We start from the raw sequence: 17,899 nt of genomic DNA on the forward strand, positions 1-17,899 counted from the left end.
ATTTGCGTGTTGAAGCCACTAATTGTGGGATGGCCTGGTACATAGCAATAGATAATCGATACATATTGACCATTGGGATTCCCTCAAGTAAAGCTTCCTCTTGGGAATTCTCTAACTAACTCAGGGGTTTACAGTGACATTTTATTTATACTGGAAAGTAAAGTACTTGAATCAAATCTGCACAGGGACAGTTTCAGGTGAAAGGAAGTTTGGTTTGAAAAAGAGGAAAGAGAAAGTATTCAGGCAGGTGACTTGAAGACCACCTGAAGGGGTCAGCTCTGAAATTTAGGAACTGTGGATGAAAGCATGATATTATTATTATTATTATTATTATTATTCTATCAAGTGAGAGGCAGGGAGGTAGAGAGACAGATTCCCGCATGCGACCCAACCGGGATCCATCCCGCAAGCCCACTAGGGGCGATGCTCTGCCCATCTGGGGCTGCTGCTCCACTGCTCTGCTATTTTAGCATCTGAGGTGAAGCCATGGAGCCATCCACAGTGCTCGGAAACAACTTGCTCATTTGACCTATGGCTGCGGGAGGGTGTGGGGGCAGAGGTGGAGAAGCAGATGGTTGCTTCTCCTGTGTGCCTTGACCGGGAATCAAACCTGGGACTTCCACATGCTGGGCCGACACTACCGCTGAGCCAACCGGCCAGGGCCAGTATGATTTTAGTAATGGCTTTCAAGGCAGGGACGTACAAGGGACATGGCTCTGGAAGAAACTGCCCAAAGTTCATAGTAAGGATTAAAAAATTAGTCATTTATTGAGCATTTGTTGTCTGCCCATCGCTATACTAAATGCTTAGCATTCGTCATGATCTGATCTCATAGATGGAGAGGGGATGCAAAACAAGAGTGCTTCTGACCATGTCAGCACAATGACTAGAACACACACACACACACACACACACACACACAGAGTGAGACTATGCCTCTTGGTTTTACCACATATATGTTCTTTTTTCTAAATGGTTAGCTGAATGGGTAACCCTCACTCTTGACAAACATGTCATGGTGTGGATTGAGCAAATGCTTGGGAATCACATGTGTTAAACCTTTGTTTTCTCATCTGTAAACCGGGAGTGATATTTTTTACCTGACAAGGGTGACTCCAATCCAGCGAGTGACACCACCCCTTATTTAATGGGCCAAGCCTACATCCAGCCATGACCTTTGGTTCCTTGTCCTCCTCCTCCTTCAGCCACATCCCTGCCTCCAGGGAGTCCTGATGACTTTTGCCTCCAAAAGTGTCCCTGAATCCACTCCTGTGGGGCCATGTTGAGACCTGTGGCCCTCGCCCACGGTGCTGTCGTGTACGTTGGGATGCTGCCATGCTTCCTCAATGTTCTTCCTGTTCCCACTCTCCCCAGCTCTACTCCGCCAACCTGCTCTCTGCACGAAGGCACATAATGCTTTTGGAACAAAAGTCAGAGGGTGTTGCTCTCCGGTACACCAGATTAATGTCTGTGTTGAAATCCTAGGTTGAAATCTTAACGATCCAGTGTGAAGGTATTTGGAGGTGGGGCCTCTGGGAGATGCTCAGGTCATGAGGGTGGCACCTTCATGAATGGGATTCATGTTCTTATGAGAGACCCCACAGAGCTCCCTCGCCCCTCCCACTGTGTGTGGTCCTCACCAGACACAGAACCAGCACCTTGACCTTGTACTTCCACATTTAGAACTGGGGGAAATCAATGTCTGTTCTCTATAAGCCACTGGATCTCTGATATTTTGTTATACAGTATCCTGGATGGACTAAGACAACCTGTTTATTTTATTTTGAGAGAGAGACAGACAGGGACAGACAGAAAGGGAGAGAAAGTTGAGAAGCATCAATTCGTTGTGGCATCTTAGTCAAGTGACCTTGGGCTCAAGCCAGCGATCTTGGGCTTCAAGCCAGCGACCTTGGGCTTCACACCAACGACCTTTGAGCTCAAGCCAGCAATCATGCAGTTTCGAACTTGGCTCCTCAGTGTCCCAGGGTGACACTTTATCCACTGCGCCACCACTTGGTCAGGCTAGAAGAATCTTATTTTAGTTCTGTTTCACCTATGGTAGTTTCTCCTTTTAACTTTCTTCATTCTCTGTATTGTATTAAACATAAAAGAGTTTTAAAATCCATACTTTGTCAAGCAGTTCGACTTCTAGCAACCTGGGTTTCTCCGTCTGCAGAGTGGAGATTTTAACCTCACAAGGAAGTTGTTAAAACAAAGTGTCAATTGTTAAAGCTAAGTGGGAATGTACACGCAGCCTGAAACATAATCAGCACTCAACAAATTGTATCTATAGCTCTAATTGATATTCTGTTGGTGCTGCCACATTCCTCCCACCCACATACAATCAGTTATTAAGTTCTCCAGGAGGACGTTCCTCACGCCTGTTCTCGCCTTTCCATTTCTTCTGCTGCCTTTCTTATTCATCTTCCTTATTTTGTCTTCCCGGGAGGTTCTGTGGTTGGCAACCAGAGAATCCTTCCTAAAACATGCTTTCCTGCTCCCCTGCTTAATGCAAGCAATGCCCTTCCCTCAATGGGTCCCCCGTGTCCATCAACTACAGCACCGGTTGTACCGCTCCACGTCCTCCCAGTCACAACTTTCATTGCCATCATGCCCAGAGAGACACCCTGTCCTTCTGTCAGCATCAGTAGCTCTGTCTTCCAGATCCAGGTCATCCCTCCGACCAACTCAGAGTCTCTGTCTCGCCGCTCTAACTGGGTCACCCCTTTCTATCCTGTGCAGGACGCTGAAGGCACAGCACTTCTTCTGCAGGATTTATGATATATTGAAACATGCTTTGGTAACACTATAGGCTGACAATTAAAGGCATGGGTATTGAGGCCAGATAGTTGTGGTGACCTTGAAAATAAAGCCTAATCATTGTAAAAACTCCTAAGAAATCCCAACTTTGTTAAGTATTATGGTTGGTGTGCATTCCTAATTGCCCTACTAAAGCATCCCTAGATGAGACAGTGACCTTCTGTGTAGGTGGTGCCCTTTCCAACACTTGGCCTGGCCACCTGTTGTTAGAATTTTTCATTTGGAATGACTTGCTCACAATCTGATTTCATGTAGGCTTTGTGTTTACTGATTTTCAAGCTTTAAGATGTGATAACTTCATCGGTGTAAGAAATATGCTAATTTATACTCATTATGATTGATGTGTGATTTGAGGATATAGTTTTGTACTCCACTTTTTATTAGTGTTGATTTAAAAAAAAAAGAAACACTTTACAACTTGGGATATGTCTGTGAATAAAACAGTTGTTAGGAAGTCATATGACATTGTAATCATAATTAATACCCTTCATTGCATACCCTCTTGCCAATAAGCACCATGTCACTTGTTGAGAGCTGTTTTGAAATCCTGTCCTAAGTGCCCTTTATCTTGCCAAACCTGTTTTTCATAAGGATTGGAGAGACGTTGGACTGAGAGAGAAGAGAGAAGAGAGAGAGAGAGAGAGAGAGAGAGAGAGAGAGAGAGAGAGAAAGCATTTTATTTGAAGATGTCAAAGCACCTGGTAAGGCTACTTCCATTTTGTGGCTCGGGTGCACAGAGTGCACAGCGGTTCCATGCGTTTCCTTTGGCATTCCTGCCAAACCCGTGAGAGGGATGGCTACACAGCAGAATAGAGTGTAGTGCAAACCATCTGGGCTTTCCTCAGTAATGCATCTTATAGCTCTTGTGACTGCGCACCCAGTCTGGTTTCCCCTCTCACCTTATTAGTTGTGTGGTTTTTTTTTTTCCTGATCATATTTACTTTTTCTTTTTTCCATTCCTTCTTACCAATTTCTCTTTGGAGACATCTTGTTTGCCTATGTGTCCTCTGAAATACTTTAAGCCTCTTTTCAGACAAGATGGGTAGGTGATCTGTCTGTAACTCCTTTTTACACTGTCCGCCTGTTTCTGTTAGAGTGAGGCAGGAAGTATTGCTGAGGCTTTGGGAAGGGGCCGCACTTGGGTTTGACACTTAATAACCAAGGGGCCTTGGACCTGTTATTTAACCTTTCTGAGTTCCCTGCTCCGTGAAATGGAAATAATAAACCATAACTCAAAGAGATGTCTTGGGGATTAAATAAAATAACTTGTGTAAATTACTTGGTGCATAGTAGGCATTCAATAAATGTCAGTTCCCTTCTTATCCCAGTTAATAATGCTTATTAGACTATATTAAAAACTAGAACCAGACTGTGATAATGCATTTCTTTATTACGTATTTAAGCCAAATAACTAATTTCCCCCCAGGGGGAAGGGAGAAATCTGTTGAATTAGTTTCATTTTGCGAACTTATTTATTAGTCTCTATTTTTTTCTTTGGCATTTAGTTTCATACTCCCTAATTTAGTGTTCATACGACAAAAATGTCACAGTACCCTATTTCTTAACTCGATAGCGATTTAAAAAAATCTATTATTACCCTTGCCTCTTATTAGAAATCATGATTAGTGATATTAACAGCTCGACCATGTTCCGGCACGATGTGGTGCTGACAAACTTTTGCTCACAGCGGTTTCCCTGAGGTCTGAGGATTTAAGAGGATCAAGTTTTAAATGGCAACGTTACAGGAAAAGGAACACAAGGGTGAGGGGGAGACCCACCCGGTCTGTGTTCTTTCAGTGTTAATTTTATATGCTGGCATTTAAGTGGAGCCACGTTTTCTCAAGGACAGGACCTCGGAGAGGCAGGCGAGCCCAGTGGGAGCTGACTAATGAGCTGGGGGCCAGGGTACCCCTTGCACCTTTAAGGACCGGGGAACTGGGTCTTAGTTCGGCCTCCTTTCCTCGGCCCACCTCTGAACCCTGATTGACAGGGCGCCGGGGAGGAGGAGCCCAAGGAGGCCCAGGAGGAGGCTCAGGCAGGAAAGCAGGGGAGGAGGGGCCGTCTTCCCTCCCGTGGCCAATCACGTCTGGAAGGCGTGGCCCTCCTTCTCTCGGAGGGCCAATCGGAGGAGGGGGCGTGGCCCCGGCCTCTCCTCCCTGCTGCTCTCCCCCGCCCCCTCCCCCTCCTCCGCCCCACCCCCTCCCTGTCTCCCTCCTCCGGGCACCCCCGCCCCTCCTGCTCCTCCTGCTCCTCCTCCTCCTCCTCCTCCTCCTGCTCCTCCTGCTCCTGCTCCTCCTGCTCCTCCTGCTCCTGCTCGCGGGCTGTGGTTTCTGTGGGTGTTTCTAGAGTCCGGAGCCCGAGCTAAACAAAAGCAGGAGCTGGCGGGGCTGCCGGAGTTTGCGGAGCCGGAGGAGGAGCGAGCCGGCGCGGTGCCCGCCGGGCGGGGGGCTGGTGGCTCCGGCAAGCCCACCCCTTCGCGATCGCGCGGCCCGGCGCGGGTGGGGGCCGCGGGCGGGGGAAAGTTTGCCTCGCAAGCCCCCCTGCCTGGCGCTGCTTCCTCCCGATCGGCTGCCTATTTGCGAAGGGATTAAAGCCTCGGGTCGGAGCGCCGGAGCCCGCGCCTGCGTGGCCGGGAAGAGCCGGAGCGGACGCCCCGAGCCGGCTCCGAGCTCCTCCGTCCAGTGGGGAAGGAAGGTGGTTTATTTTCCTGGCTTTTTTGGAGTCGACACCCTTCCCCTTCCCCGGCGGCCCTGCCCCCCCTCGGCCCGCCACCCCTCCACGCCCCCTCCCCCTCCCACTCCCCATCCTCCCACCGCCCTGCGAAGAGGGAGGCCAAGGGTTTTTTTTTTTTTTTTTTTTTTTTCCTTTTTTCTTTTTCTTTTGGTCTTCTTTCCCCCTTGCCCTGTTTATCCTGAAAAGGATTTGGAGACAGCTGGCCGGATCGGAGCCCCGAGCTTCCTGGGGCCGCGCGCAGGAGCCGGGGCCGGGCCGGGCTGCGCTCGCTGCTCGGAGATGGACGAGCAGCCCAGGCTGATGCACGCCCACGCGGGGGTCGGCATGGCCGGGCACCCCGGCCTGTCCCAGCACTTGCAGGACGGGGCCGCGGGCACCGAGGGGGAGGGCGGCAGGAAGCAGGACATCGGGGACATCCTCCAGCAGATCATGACCATCACCGACCAGAGTTTGGACGAGGCGCAGGCCAGGTGAGAGGCAGCCTTTTCTTCTCCTTTTCTTGGTTTTTTGTTTTGTTTTGTTTTTGTTTTGTTTTTCTCCCTCTCGCCGGGGGGAACAATGGGAAGCGAAGCCACACAGCGCTTTCTTTTAAAATGTTGTTTCTTTCCCCATTTTGACGAGCAACTCCATGGCGGAGGAGTGCAGTGTGGAGGACCGTTTGTTATCTCAAGTGAGGTGGCCGAGTGCGGCGCGCGAGTGTGAGTGCGGCCACAGAGGCGTTCTCCGGCGTCCACGCTCACACTCGGCCGAGCAGAAACGCTGCCCGCTGACCCCGGAGCGCCGGCACTTTTTACTGCTTTGCAAAAGTATCTCAGGGCACATCCGTCAAGTTCTCAGGGAACTCCGTGTCCTCTCGTCGAGGGACCCTGTGACATGACAAAATAAAATGTCCCAGGAACACTTTATCTGCAAATGTAGTTGACTCTTTACCTAAATCAGAGACTTTTGATTCCCCCGTCCATGTACTCCTCCTAAATTAATTTTTATCTCTTCCCTTTTCGCCCCCTTTAAGGAAAAAAAAAAAAAGGCAGGGTAATTCTTTGTCATTACTTGTCAACTCTATAGGAAACACTTCGTATTCATTTAATTCTATTTCAAAAAAAAAAAAAAAAAAGAAAAGAGAAAAGCTGATGATAAGATGGAAGAGGTAGTTTTGCTTTTTCAGATACATTTGTTAGTTTTAAAAGAGTAGGATATTTAGTTTAACTTTATTGTCTCAATTGGAGTGGGTTTGCTAAGCTTCCGTGACACAGAATGTATATGGTCCTTTAAAAGGGGTGGGGGGATAAAAACCAAGCATGCTCCCCCCCCATGCCTCTTTCAGGACCACTTAAGAATGCAACTAGACAGACATGAAGGCACATGTGAGTGTTATAGGTTCCAATACTAGAGGACTTGGCCACCTTCATTAGGGCAACATAATAACTAAGCCGTGTAGCTGCTCAACTTCATCCACCACCAAGGATATATAGTTCTCCACTCCAGGATTTTCCAGTAAATTCTCTTTCAGAATAAAACATAAACTCAATGCCAGCCCACTAACAGCTTGCCCAAGGCCCATAGCGAAAGGAAGAATTTTTGAAACCCGAGTGGCCACCTATGTGTTTACAGTTACTCAGCTTTGTTAAATATCAGTAGTATTTATTTTTAAAGCATATATACACAATTCCTATATCTCAGAGGAGTTAGTCTTATGGAAAAGGCATCATTGTATGTATTTTTGTCTTTGGAAAATTGGATTTTGAGTTGAGAAATGAGAAGAAACAGTTAAAAAACATGGATGTTATGAATTCCCCTCTTATTTTAGCCACCAGCACATGCAACATGTAAACTCAAAAGTGATGAGGTTTACGGGGCCTTGAGAACTTGGAATGTTCAAAGGCTGGAACTAGTCTATTTTTTTTTTTTTAATTGGGAAAGTTTTCCAAAATTAATCGGTGTTCTTTTTAGAATTTTATTTTCTCAAGAAAAGCTAATAGGTATGGGAAGTGGAAGATTTCCCACTGGCATTCTCTTTTTAGAATTGGAACAGCTTTCTCCATTGCATTGTTCCAGAAGAATAAAGTAGACATACCAATAAGCTGCCTTCATCCTGAGTTTGTGAAGTGGAAGGGGCCGGTGGGACTGGAGGCTCACCACTTCTCTGATGTTTATAGTCCGGCTCCTTTTTGTAAAACTGAGGACAGCCGTGGCTTGGCGAGTTCCCTCTTTTAATGGCCTAGATGCAGAGAGAGAGAGAGAGAGAGAGAGAGAGAGAGAGAGAGAGAGAGAAAGAGAAGATGTGATTTGGGGTTAGGGAAATTTCTGTTCTCTCTTGAACCTCATAGATGTGCTGTGGAAAGGCAATATTTCGGTCAAGCCGGGGGTGGGGGGGGCTTTCTTTTTGTTGTTGTTGTTTTTCTTTGCTTGCTTTCTTCTCCCCCCCCTTTTGCATTTGGGCCTATATATGAGTATAATTAAAGGAGAACTATTTTCAAAGGTCCCCAAAGAGATTGTTGATACATTGAAGTCCTTTTTTAACCTTGTTTCCACCCCTCTGAGGGAAATCCCCACTACGTTTTTCTTTGGTTTAACAATGTAACTCTCCTCGGCAAATGCTGGGTCTGGTTTTGCTTCTGTAGTGGTGGCACCTTCCTGAGATACTGTTTATTACCTACATAGTAAACCATTAGTATTTTAGACACAATGTATATGTTTGTTTTGATACTCTTGAGGTTATTCTTCCTCTGCTGTAGAGTATATAAAATACGCTTCTGGTTTCTGTTCTTTAAGAGGACGGGCATCTAATTTTATTTTATTTTTTAACTTTCAAAGGGATTAAAAAAAGAATTGCATGCGTCTCAAGTGCCAAGGGCTTCTGTTTATCTTTACACATTAATTTTAGTTAGTACACAGAATTCCCTTAACTAATGGCTGATATGATCAGTATTTTGTTTCCAAAACAATATTTTTTTTCTGCTAAGTGCTTCCATAGTAAAATGAAGAGGGAAAGGCATTGTTTTGTTCAAGTGTTTTCTGAACGCAGACACACACAAGAACCAGGTAAATCAGGAATCTAAGAGGCAGAATTGTATTTATTTTCCCCCCAATGGGTGCAAGGTCCTAATTGTAAATAATTGAATTTCAACACCTGCAAATAAGCGTTGTGTGCACAAGAAGCATAATGTGAACACAGAGAAATGAATTTGCTCCCCATATGGGCATGTTTGCCCCCTGGCAGTGCATTTCCATACTCTTTAACTCGGGGACTGAAATTTTATAAATTGACAGTTCTGCTCAGAAGACCTTTCAAGCATCTTGTGTTTATGAGAATACGGGGGGAATCTGCAGAATGAATTTGAGCATATGGATGAATTAAATTTGAAAACACACACACACATATATATACCAAGAGGCAGTCAGCTCTTAGGCTGCAGTGGTGACATAGATTTTATAAAAACTGTTAACCCATGCACCGGGCTTTGCGCATTCATTGCCCTGGATCACATTACTGGTTTAAGAATTCCACTTTGATTAAACTACTTAAAAAAATTATAATAATAAATAAATAAATAACTCTGCACAAATGGGCGTCATTTAGTTTAGTTCTGTTCTGTAGTTAAATCCCTGCTCTTCCTGCTGATTAATATTATTTCTTTTTCTGTGGCAGGGCTCTATATATTTAGTCATAAAACCATTGGAGCATGCTTGGAATATAATTTTGGCTACATGTTCCATTCCCCCCCCCCCCTTTGCATTATCAGCAGTTTGATCTTGGAAGTCCACCTAAGCTATGATGTTGTTTCTTTCTTGCAGAAAACACGCTTTAAACTGCCACCGAATGAAGCCTGCCTTGTTCAATGTGCTGTGTGAAATCAAGGAAAAAACAGGTAGGACTGAGATTCCGACGTCTAAGCATTTTCTTTGGCCAATTGACTCTCTTTGCCAGCAATCAGGAACCCATTATTTAAATATTAAAATTGCAGCATGGAAGGACTCTCAAGATTGTTCGCGTGTTCCAATAGGGCGTCCTGGTCGCCTGCTTCCTGCAAAAGAACCTCCCAACTTTTCTCGGACAGTTATTATCAAGCGTTACTAGTTTACTTTCCTGAACTCCATTCCCAGATTGGGGGGGGGCGGTCATAGAGGTTCTGAAGGGGAAGTTGATAGAATGCTGTGCCTTTGGAGGTGTGTGTGGGGGGAATATGAAAGTAAAAGTCCATTTCCTGAAGGAATCTATTCTGGGCCATATTTAAAACACTCGTTTTGGGGGAGTTGTTTCCAGTTGCCTTTCCTTTTTCTCTTGACATGATACAAAAGTGGCAGCCTAGAGGGTCTCCCCAGACCCTCCCCAACACCTGTGTGGCCTGTCCTCTGCCACACCAGGTTGTCGCCGCCCCGGGAGTGCCCTGTGATTTCATGGCAGGGGGAGTGGATGGGACTGTCATGCCCTGAGATCACGCTTTCTGTTGTTTTTTTTTCCTACTTTTTAGACCTCGTAGCACGGACTGGCACACTTATCACACATCCCAGGAGGGCATTTAAATTTTAAAGCTACAATAAAAAAATAGCGGTTATCCACTGGAGGTGTTCTCAAACAACAGATGCTCCGGAGAGGACATTTAGCAGCGTCCTCTCATTTGTTTATTTTCATCCTTCATTTCCCAAAGTGGATGAAGCTCTGACTCGTAAAGAGAGAGTTCAGGAGGTGACCCAAATACCCGGGGCAGAAAGGTGAGGGCGGGGGCAGCCGTATGAAGGTGAGCGGCCACGGCCCCTGACGGACGGACGCCCTGGCTGCTGGTTCTCGCCGCTGCGCAAAGTACCTGACAGTCTAGTTATTTATTTATTTTTCCCAACAAGCAGTGTAACAGTCAATAATTCATATCTAAACCATATAAGCAAGGGCATGACATGGACGAAAGTGACAATAAATATGATTGCGTGCCCGGTTGATATACATTGATAGTTGCACATAAAAAAAGGGAAAGGGGGGGAGGAGGCGCAAGGCACACAGGGTGGCTTTCTGTTTGAGAGCTCTCCGTGTTTCTCTTTAAAAAAAAAATAAATAGTTTCAAGATGTGACCGTTTGATGGACTGTGTAATTACTTGGAGCTTGAATTGTATGAAAAATTAGCGAGCAGCTCCTTTGTTGAATGTGACTTGCGCTGCACAGAGACAGCATCCCAGACAAAGCACCTGAGCGCGGCTGGCCTGCCCCTCCGTGCTCCAGGTTGCCCTGCCAGACCCTCACCGTATTGCTGAGCTGCTAATTGCATTGTCTGAGCGGCCAGACACCTTTGCAGGGATTTATGGGCCCTGCATGCAAATATCGAAGGGCCGTTTCAGTGTGTCACACTTTTTAGTTTTCCTTTTCCCATTAGCTAGAGCAGGAAACCTAAGTGCACATATGCATTTTTCTTCTCTTTTTCCTTCCTTCCTCCCTCTCTTCCTTCCTTCCTTCCTTCCTTCCTTCCTTCCTTCCTTCCTTCCTTCCTTCTTTTCTTTCTTTCTTTCTTTCTTTCTTTCTTTCTTTCTTTCTTTCTTTCTTTCTTTCTCTTTCTTTCTTTCTCTTTCTTTCTTTCTTTCTTTCTTTCTTTCTTTCTTTCTTTCTTCTTCCTCTCCTTCCTTCCCTTCCTTCCTTCCTTCCTTCCTTCCTTCCTTCCTTCCTTCCTTCCCTTTCTCTCTTTCTCTTTTTCTTTCTCTCTTTATCTCTTTCTTTTTCTCTTCCTTGATGCTTCTTTACTGTAAATGTTTGGCTTGGTGAAATTTGTGTCTAATCTAGAATGTGTCCTGCTGATCTGGATTCATAAAATGTGGGACCCAGGGTAGAAAGATACATTGAATATACCAGGCTGAAGGGACTCTATTTCTGAGGACACTGGATTGAATTTTCATTGAGAGGAAGCCTACCAGGGCACTTAACTGTATGTTGCAGCCAATGTGTTTAATTCTAGTCTTCTAATTAGAACCTACTGAGGAATCGATCGCAGCGGGCGGGTCTGGAAAGAGGTCTGGTTCCGGTGTGGGCTGGGGTGCTTCCTCCTTATTCATACCTGCTAAACTGGGGTGACGGGAAGTCATATTGGTCAGAAGGATACTCCAAAGGTGTACTTTGTTGTTGAAATATATATAATACATATGTTTTAAATTTTCTGTCATTTGATAATACTGATATTTGCAGATTAAAACAAAATCTATATTAAGGGTGTGTGTGTTGCCTCTGGAATGACATATTTTAAAAAATACTTTGTATCATGTACTATAAGTTGAAAATGATAAAGCATCACTGCCCCCTTGTTAAGGGGCAAATGCACATATGCATGCACTCATGCACAGGTTTGAATGAAGAGGGCATCCATGGGTGAAAGTTAAAAAAGGAAAAAAAAGGAAAAAGGAAAAGAAAGGCCCACTTCCCCCTGTTCTTCCACTGGCGAGTTGGGAGGCTGGGGGAGGGGCAGCCTGTCCTGGAATGCTGAGTGCTCTGTTAAAGGTCGGGGCCAGGGTGCTGTGTGGCTCCCAGAGCTCCGTCAGTCCTCGGTCACTTCTCGCTGACCCCTGACCCCTCGTCCTCTTGGCTGCCCATCTCCAGGTGCTGGGTGGGTTGCTGGCACACAGAATGTGTGGAGTTGCAGGAGTGTCTTTTTCTGTTGACCCTGAGCTAGGACCCCTTGGATGGTCAGTACGCAGACATTCCTTCACCGTGTTGTTACTTTCAAGCCCCCCTTGCGTTTAAACGAGGCTGCCTGAGCTTCCGTCCCAAGCATTGTGGAAGTTTTTGGGACGGGGTGGGCTTTGTGGGTCTGTTTGTATTTGCAGGAGAGGTTAACAAGGTTCACGACGTGGCTCACCTAGGCAGGTGGGGTACAGGCTGGCCTGGGCATTGCGTTCCATTGCTGTGCTTGCCTTTTTTTTTTCTTTTTTTCTTTTTGCCTTTGTTAATGATTTTAGTTGGACACCTCAGAAATGAGTAGGAACACTAGCTATGATGGTCTCACAGACCTTTTGGAAGTTTAAAGAAATGCAGGCACGCAGGCGCCTAGAGTAGGCAGCGGCAGCTACTTTACAGCTGATTGACAGGTATTTAAGTCAGAAATTACCGTGGGGATATTAAAAAAAAAAAAGAACCCATGTGTCTTCTTGCTTCAGAGTGTGGGTAAGTTTTTACTTGGATAGCTTTCTGCTTTCTTACATCAGTGCTGAGAAGAAAGAATTCTTGCAAAGTGCTGGGCAGGCCAGTCTCCCAACCAGAGCAGGAAGGACCCGGCTGCATCGGGGCGATGGGGGTTTCAGAGTGGCTTTCATCTGGGCTCCGTCTGGGACAGAGAGCCCCGATGCCTCTGATGCCGCGCTGTGGGCCAGTCGGTCTCCCTCGTCCTTTGTTTTTAGGAAGCGCTTCTTATCTTTTGAGGTGCAGGCCGGAGGCCGCGTCTCACCTGTGCTGTGTCTGTGCTGGTGGCCGGCTGAGGGGGCGGAGGAGAGAGAGGCGGTCAGGCATCGCGTTTCAGGAAAGGACCTTGACGACAATCATTTCTTAAAACACTTCTTGGTTTTTCTTTTTACGTCTGTGTCAAGACTCGTGCAGGAAAACAAAACAAAAAATATTGTTTGCTCAGGAGAATATTTATAGATTGAAATGAAGAGCTGGAATTGCTGGGAACGGTTTTTAATTTTAGAATGTAACGGCTCTGGGTGGCACTTTTCAGCCCGTTTTCTGCGCTGAAGTTACATCAAATCACTGAAGGAGGTTAAAAATTTATTTTTTGCTTCCTTAACACCCTTTTGTTCTCTCTCTGTTCTTTTCTCCCTGTGTCCAATTAACATCCCCATCAGAGAACGGCATTTTTTTTTTTTAAAGTCTACTACTGTATTTCACGTCGACACCTCCCTTTGCGTTCTCGCCTGCCAGTCCTTCTCAGTGTAGCAATTACTTATGGGACGTCTACCCCCTCTCCTCACAGCCTTAGAAAATAACTTGCGTGCGTGCGTGTGTGTGTGTGTGTGTGTGTACACGTGTGTGTGTTCTCTGTGGGTGGGGGCTGGGGGCGGAAGCTGCACATTGCTGGGGAAAGGGTTCTGATGGTTCGAGACCGTGAGCTCAGAGCGAGGGTAAAGTCACAGCAGATGGTTCAGACCTGCCTCCTGGTCGGATGCCTCGTGGAGCAGAAATGGCAGGAGTGACTTTTCATGGAAGTTTGTCTGTGGCAGGAGTTGAGTATTTGTGCCTCTGTGTTTCCCCCAAGGGTCTGCGGGAGACAGAAGGGGAGCAAGTTCCACATTCAGGGACCTCAGTCAGCGCCGGCTCTACTGGGCACCACGTCTGAGGCACAGTCCTGTGCCAGCCAGGAGCAATGTGTTCAGACTGCATCCTCTTCATTCTAACCCGACCTAAACCGTGCAGCTGGTCGTGACATGTGTGTCCCTTCTTCCCAGTCACTTTTGTATAATCCTGGGGTGGGAGAGGTAGAGAGAAGGGTGCCTGGAGCACTTGGGTCAGACTCACCAGAAAAAGGACTTTGAGGAATTTGGTGTCCCATCTTCTAATGAACAGGGTGTCTCTGAGGCTTGGAAAAGAGAGGTTGAAGATGCTGGAAGGGGGGGTGGGATTGTGACCTAGAAAGCCTGGGGTGTTGGAGGAGTGGTTCCCAGTGGGTGGGCTCCTGGGTGGGCAGGGGCATCCCTGCCCAGAGGGGCCAGCCTGCTGTCCTTTCCGCTAACTCTGGTGCCAGGCCTCTCTCACACCGTGGTGGTTGTTGTTGTTGTTGGCAAATTATAAAAAAATACCCCCACACAAGCAAACAAACCAAAACTCAGATATGGAAACAGTTGAATGGGAAGGCGTTTTAATTTACCATGTACCCCTGGCGTCTCCTGAGCTGCAGCCGACGTGCGTGCCTTGAGAAAGCCTTGGCTTGACGCTGGCCACAAACCTCTTCTGCGTGGGTACTGTTCTGTTTCCAACGTGGGGAAGTGAATCTAAACATAGTTTTGTTTCTTTTTCTTTATTATGTGTGTGTGTATATATATATATATATATTTTTTTTTTTTTTCTTCTTTCTTTCTTACTCAAATGCCACCTGATAGAGGCAGTGTCCCAGGCCTGCTCCCAGAGGCAGCAGTGACGCATTTCCACGTGACCCCGCTGCACCCCCGTCTGTCCGTGCCTCGGCCCGGGTCCCCGGAGAAGTGCCACGGCCCTGGCCCCACCCCGAGATGTGAGGTGCAAGCCAGGAATGCGCTGATTGATAAATAAAATAAGTGGCAGATTAATGAGTTGTTTGCAAAGTGCTCTGCACTCTCTGGGCTCTATAAATAAAAGATGCTGTGGGTTCTGTGATAAATTATCTCAGGACTCCTCTCCGGTTCCATTCCATCGGCCGTCGCCCTGTTAACCCTGCTGGGCCAGGGACCCATTGGCCGGTCTAGCTCTGAGTCACAGGGCGAGGAGGAGGCTCAGGTGGAACTCCTGCCCCGGCTGCTCCTTACAGGTGTCGCTTCTCAAAACGCGGCAGAGTGATTTCCAGAAAAAAATCACAAAAAGAAGGAAAAGAAAAAAGAGCAGGTATAGCCTGTCACAAGCTCATGAAACCTCGCTGCCTTCATGGCAGAATAAGGTTGGGAGTGAGTGCCCAGAAGGTTGTCTTTGCTCTGACAGCTTGCTCCAGTCTCCCAGTTATTGGTGGCCATCAAAACTGCAAGGGGTGGAAAAAATTTATCCTTTTTGGTTCAGGGCACCGTCTCCATTTTCCACAGACATTTTTGTCGCTGAAGTGGGGACTAGGGTGGGTGGCTTCCACCTGGACTCATTTTAGACCTCCTACTAAATAGTTAACAAGATGACAGGCAAGTTGCTTAGATAATTTTAGGAGAAACTTTATGATTCGTGGTTAAGAACCTGGTCTCCGAAGCCAGATGTTTTGCGCTTATCTCACTGGTCTTCTGCTTTTTAGCTGTGTGACCTTCCTCAAGTGACCAAACCTCTCTGTGCCTATGAAATGGAGGCAATAATGGTATCCGTCCTGGAGGGTTGTTAGGATTAAATGAGGTGATCCATGTCAATGACAGCGCCTGGCCTGGAGTCAACATTCAGGAACTGTTAGCTTTTATTATTTCTGGCCCCGTTTCCCTGTATGAAAAAAGGAGAGCCATGCACCACATGGTCCCTAAAGACCAAGCCAACTCCACGACTCGGATTCTCTGCTGAAAGGAGACCAAAACTGCTGAATTTAAGATTTGCTTTCTTTTGTTTCTCTTGCTCTTCTCTTTGAACAAGAAGTCGCTCTCTCTGGCTGGAAGGCTGGGGCTAGGTTGGAAGGAGGGAAGGGAGAGAATGCGTTAGTGCAAAGACAAAGGTTTCTAATTATCCACAAACCGGACAAGCACCACCTGGAATGCTCTGGGACTGCGTGTGTTTGTAGTGGGGTTTTCTTAGCACCAGCAACTGGAGATGTTATGTAACGATGGCTAAGACTGTGTTCCCTCTGAAGATACATAGGCCCCTCCATTTATCTCACAAAGTTTCAGAACAGGAAGAGCAAGCCCAGGACACCCTGACCTCTTCCTGTCTCCTTAATATGTTCCTTATTTAGGAGAAAATGTTATGTTCGCCCTCAGGACAGCCTGGGTGCAGAAACAGGTTTATTATTTTCCTTGCAGCTTTCTTGAGATGTAGTTCGTAAACCACGGAATCCACCCACCTAAAGTGTGTGTGCAGTTCGGTGGTGGTTGTCTATTCACAAAATCGTGCAACCATCCCCACAATCTAAATTTAGAGCGTTTTCATCACCCCACCCCCACCCCTGGAACCCAGTACCTATTACTGGTCAGGTTGTGCCTCTCCCTTTGCCTCTCCCCCTCAGTGGCCACTAAGCTGTGTCTGTGGATTCTCCTGTTTGGGACATTTTTTGTAGAGATGGAACCACGCAGCCTGCTTTGTCACGAGCTTTCACGTAGCACGCCTTCGGCAAGGTCCTCTGGAGCCGGAGCGTGTGTTACCACTTCGTTCAGTTTCATGACTGCTTCGTAGCCCGCGGCGTGGCAGGCGCCGTGTTGTGTGTCTGTGGATGGGTGGAACGGCACTGTCGGTGTAGCTGTGGACACGAGCACACACCTCTCTTGAGGACATGTTTTTACTTCTCTGGAGGTACACAGAGGCGTGGAGTTGCCGGTCCTGTGCCGACTCCATGTCTGGCTCTGAGCAGCTGTCAGCCCACTCTCCGGGAGTGCCCATGGTGGCCGAGTCCTCAGGCCGTGTTGCCAGTGACCCTGGGTTTTATCTTCAGCGCCCGCAGCCCTCCCTTTGCGGAGCCCGTCTCTCCCGTCGGGGACCTCTCCTGTCCTCCACGTCAGGTCAGGGCCCCACTGCCCGCCTTGGTCCCCTTTGAGCGTGCCTCCTGGATGGGAGAGGATTGTGATGCGTTCCCACGGTTTGTCGTGTGCACAGTCAGGATTTATGTGACGCTGCTCTCAGGGCTGTTTGCATTGTGAAGGGGAATTATAATAAGTCAAAGGAGTGAAGGTCCACTGTTGACTCGCAGGTGTCCGGTTCCTTGGAGGAAGATGTTTGCAATACGGACAGGGCAGTTAGCATGGACGCTGGGGAGACCCAGTGTGGATCTGAACGCCCGCTTGTGTGACTGAGTCAGGTCCTGGAGTTAGCGGAGCTGCAGTTTCCTCAACCGGACAGGAAAGATAAAGATGCCACATAGGGCTAACAAGACGAAAGTATAAAGCACATGTCTGCCTGACCTGTGGTGGCGCAGTGGATAAGGCGTCAACCTGGAACGCTGAGGTCGCTGGTTCAAAACCCCAGGCTTGCCCGGTCAAGGCACATTTGGAAGTTGATGCTTCCTGCTCTTCCCTCTTTTTTCTCTCTCTCTTCTCTAAAATGAATAAATAAAATTAAAAAAAAAAAAAGTTAAAGCACATAGTCCATCGAGTTTGTGCAATAAACGGCCACCACGGTTTTCTTCTGAAACATGTCGGAGTGTCGACCATGCCTCGTGTGAGCCGAGGCCCGGTCTGATCAGTGGCTATTCTCTCGCTGCGCCCGGGCTTCAGAGGCTCATGGACCGCACCTGACCCTGCTTGTGGATGCTCTGCCGGGCCGTCTCTAGGAGGGAACTTGGGCATCTCCCTCCTTCAACCCTGGAGTTCTAGGGAGAGAGCTCCGTGGGAGGATGGTCCTGTTCTGTGAATGCCCGTGTGATTTTAAATTCAACGTTTTGAATTTTCCCGTTGCCCACTTAAAAAAAAAGTAAAAAGAAATGGCTGAAATTAATGTTAATCATGCGTTTTGTTGAAATCCAAATATATCTAAAATATTTCAACATGTGATCAACGTTAATGAGATACTTTACTCTCTCTT

General features: G+C 47.2%; 1 protein-coding gene across 3 annotated transcripts in view; it reads left to right on the plus strand.

Moving 5' to 3' along the window:
- Positions 1-5,084: 5,084 nt before the first annotated feature.
- The window catches only part of PBX1 (PBX homeobox 1), a 240,496-nt gene continuing 227,681 nt past the window's right edge, over positions 5,085-17,899 (plus strand). Inside the window, exons 1-3 of one of the 3 annotated variants that reach the window (XM_066261022.1) lie at positions 5,085-5,514; positions 5,740-6,023; positions 9,349-9,422. In XM_066261022.1, coding sequence (XP_066117119.1) covers positions 5,833-6,023; positions 9,349-9,422 — 265 coding nt within the window. In that variant the 5' untranslated portion in view covers positions 5,085-5,514; positions 5,740-5,832. Of the gene's footprint in view, positions 6,024-9,348; positions 9,423-17,899 lie in introns of all 3 variants that reach the window. The other 2 variants (XM_066261021.1, XM_066261023.1) reach the window with 2 other exon arrangements.

Source organism: Saccopteryx bilineata, chromosome 2 (genome assembly GCF_036850765.1).
Source record: "Saccopteryx bilineata isolate mSacBil1 chromosome 2, mSacBil1_pri_phased_curated, whole genome shotgun sequence".
Taxonomy (NCBI): Eukaryota; Metazoa; Chordata; class Mammalia; order Chiroptera; family Emballonuridae; genus Saccopteryx; species Saccopteryx bilineata.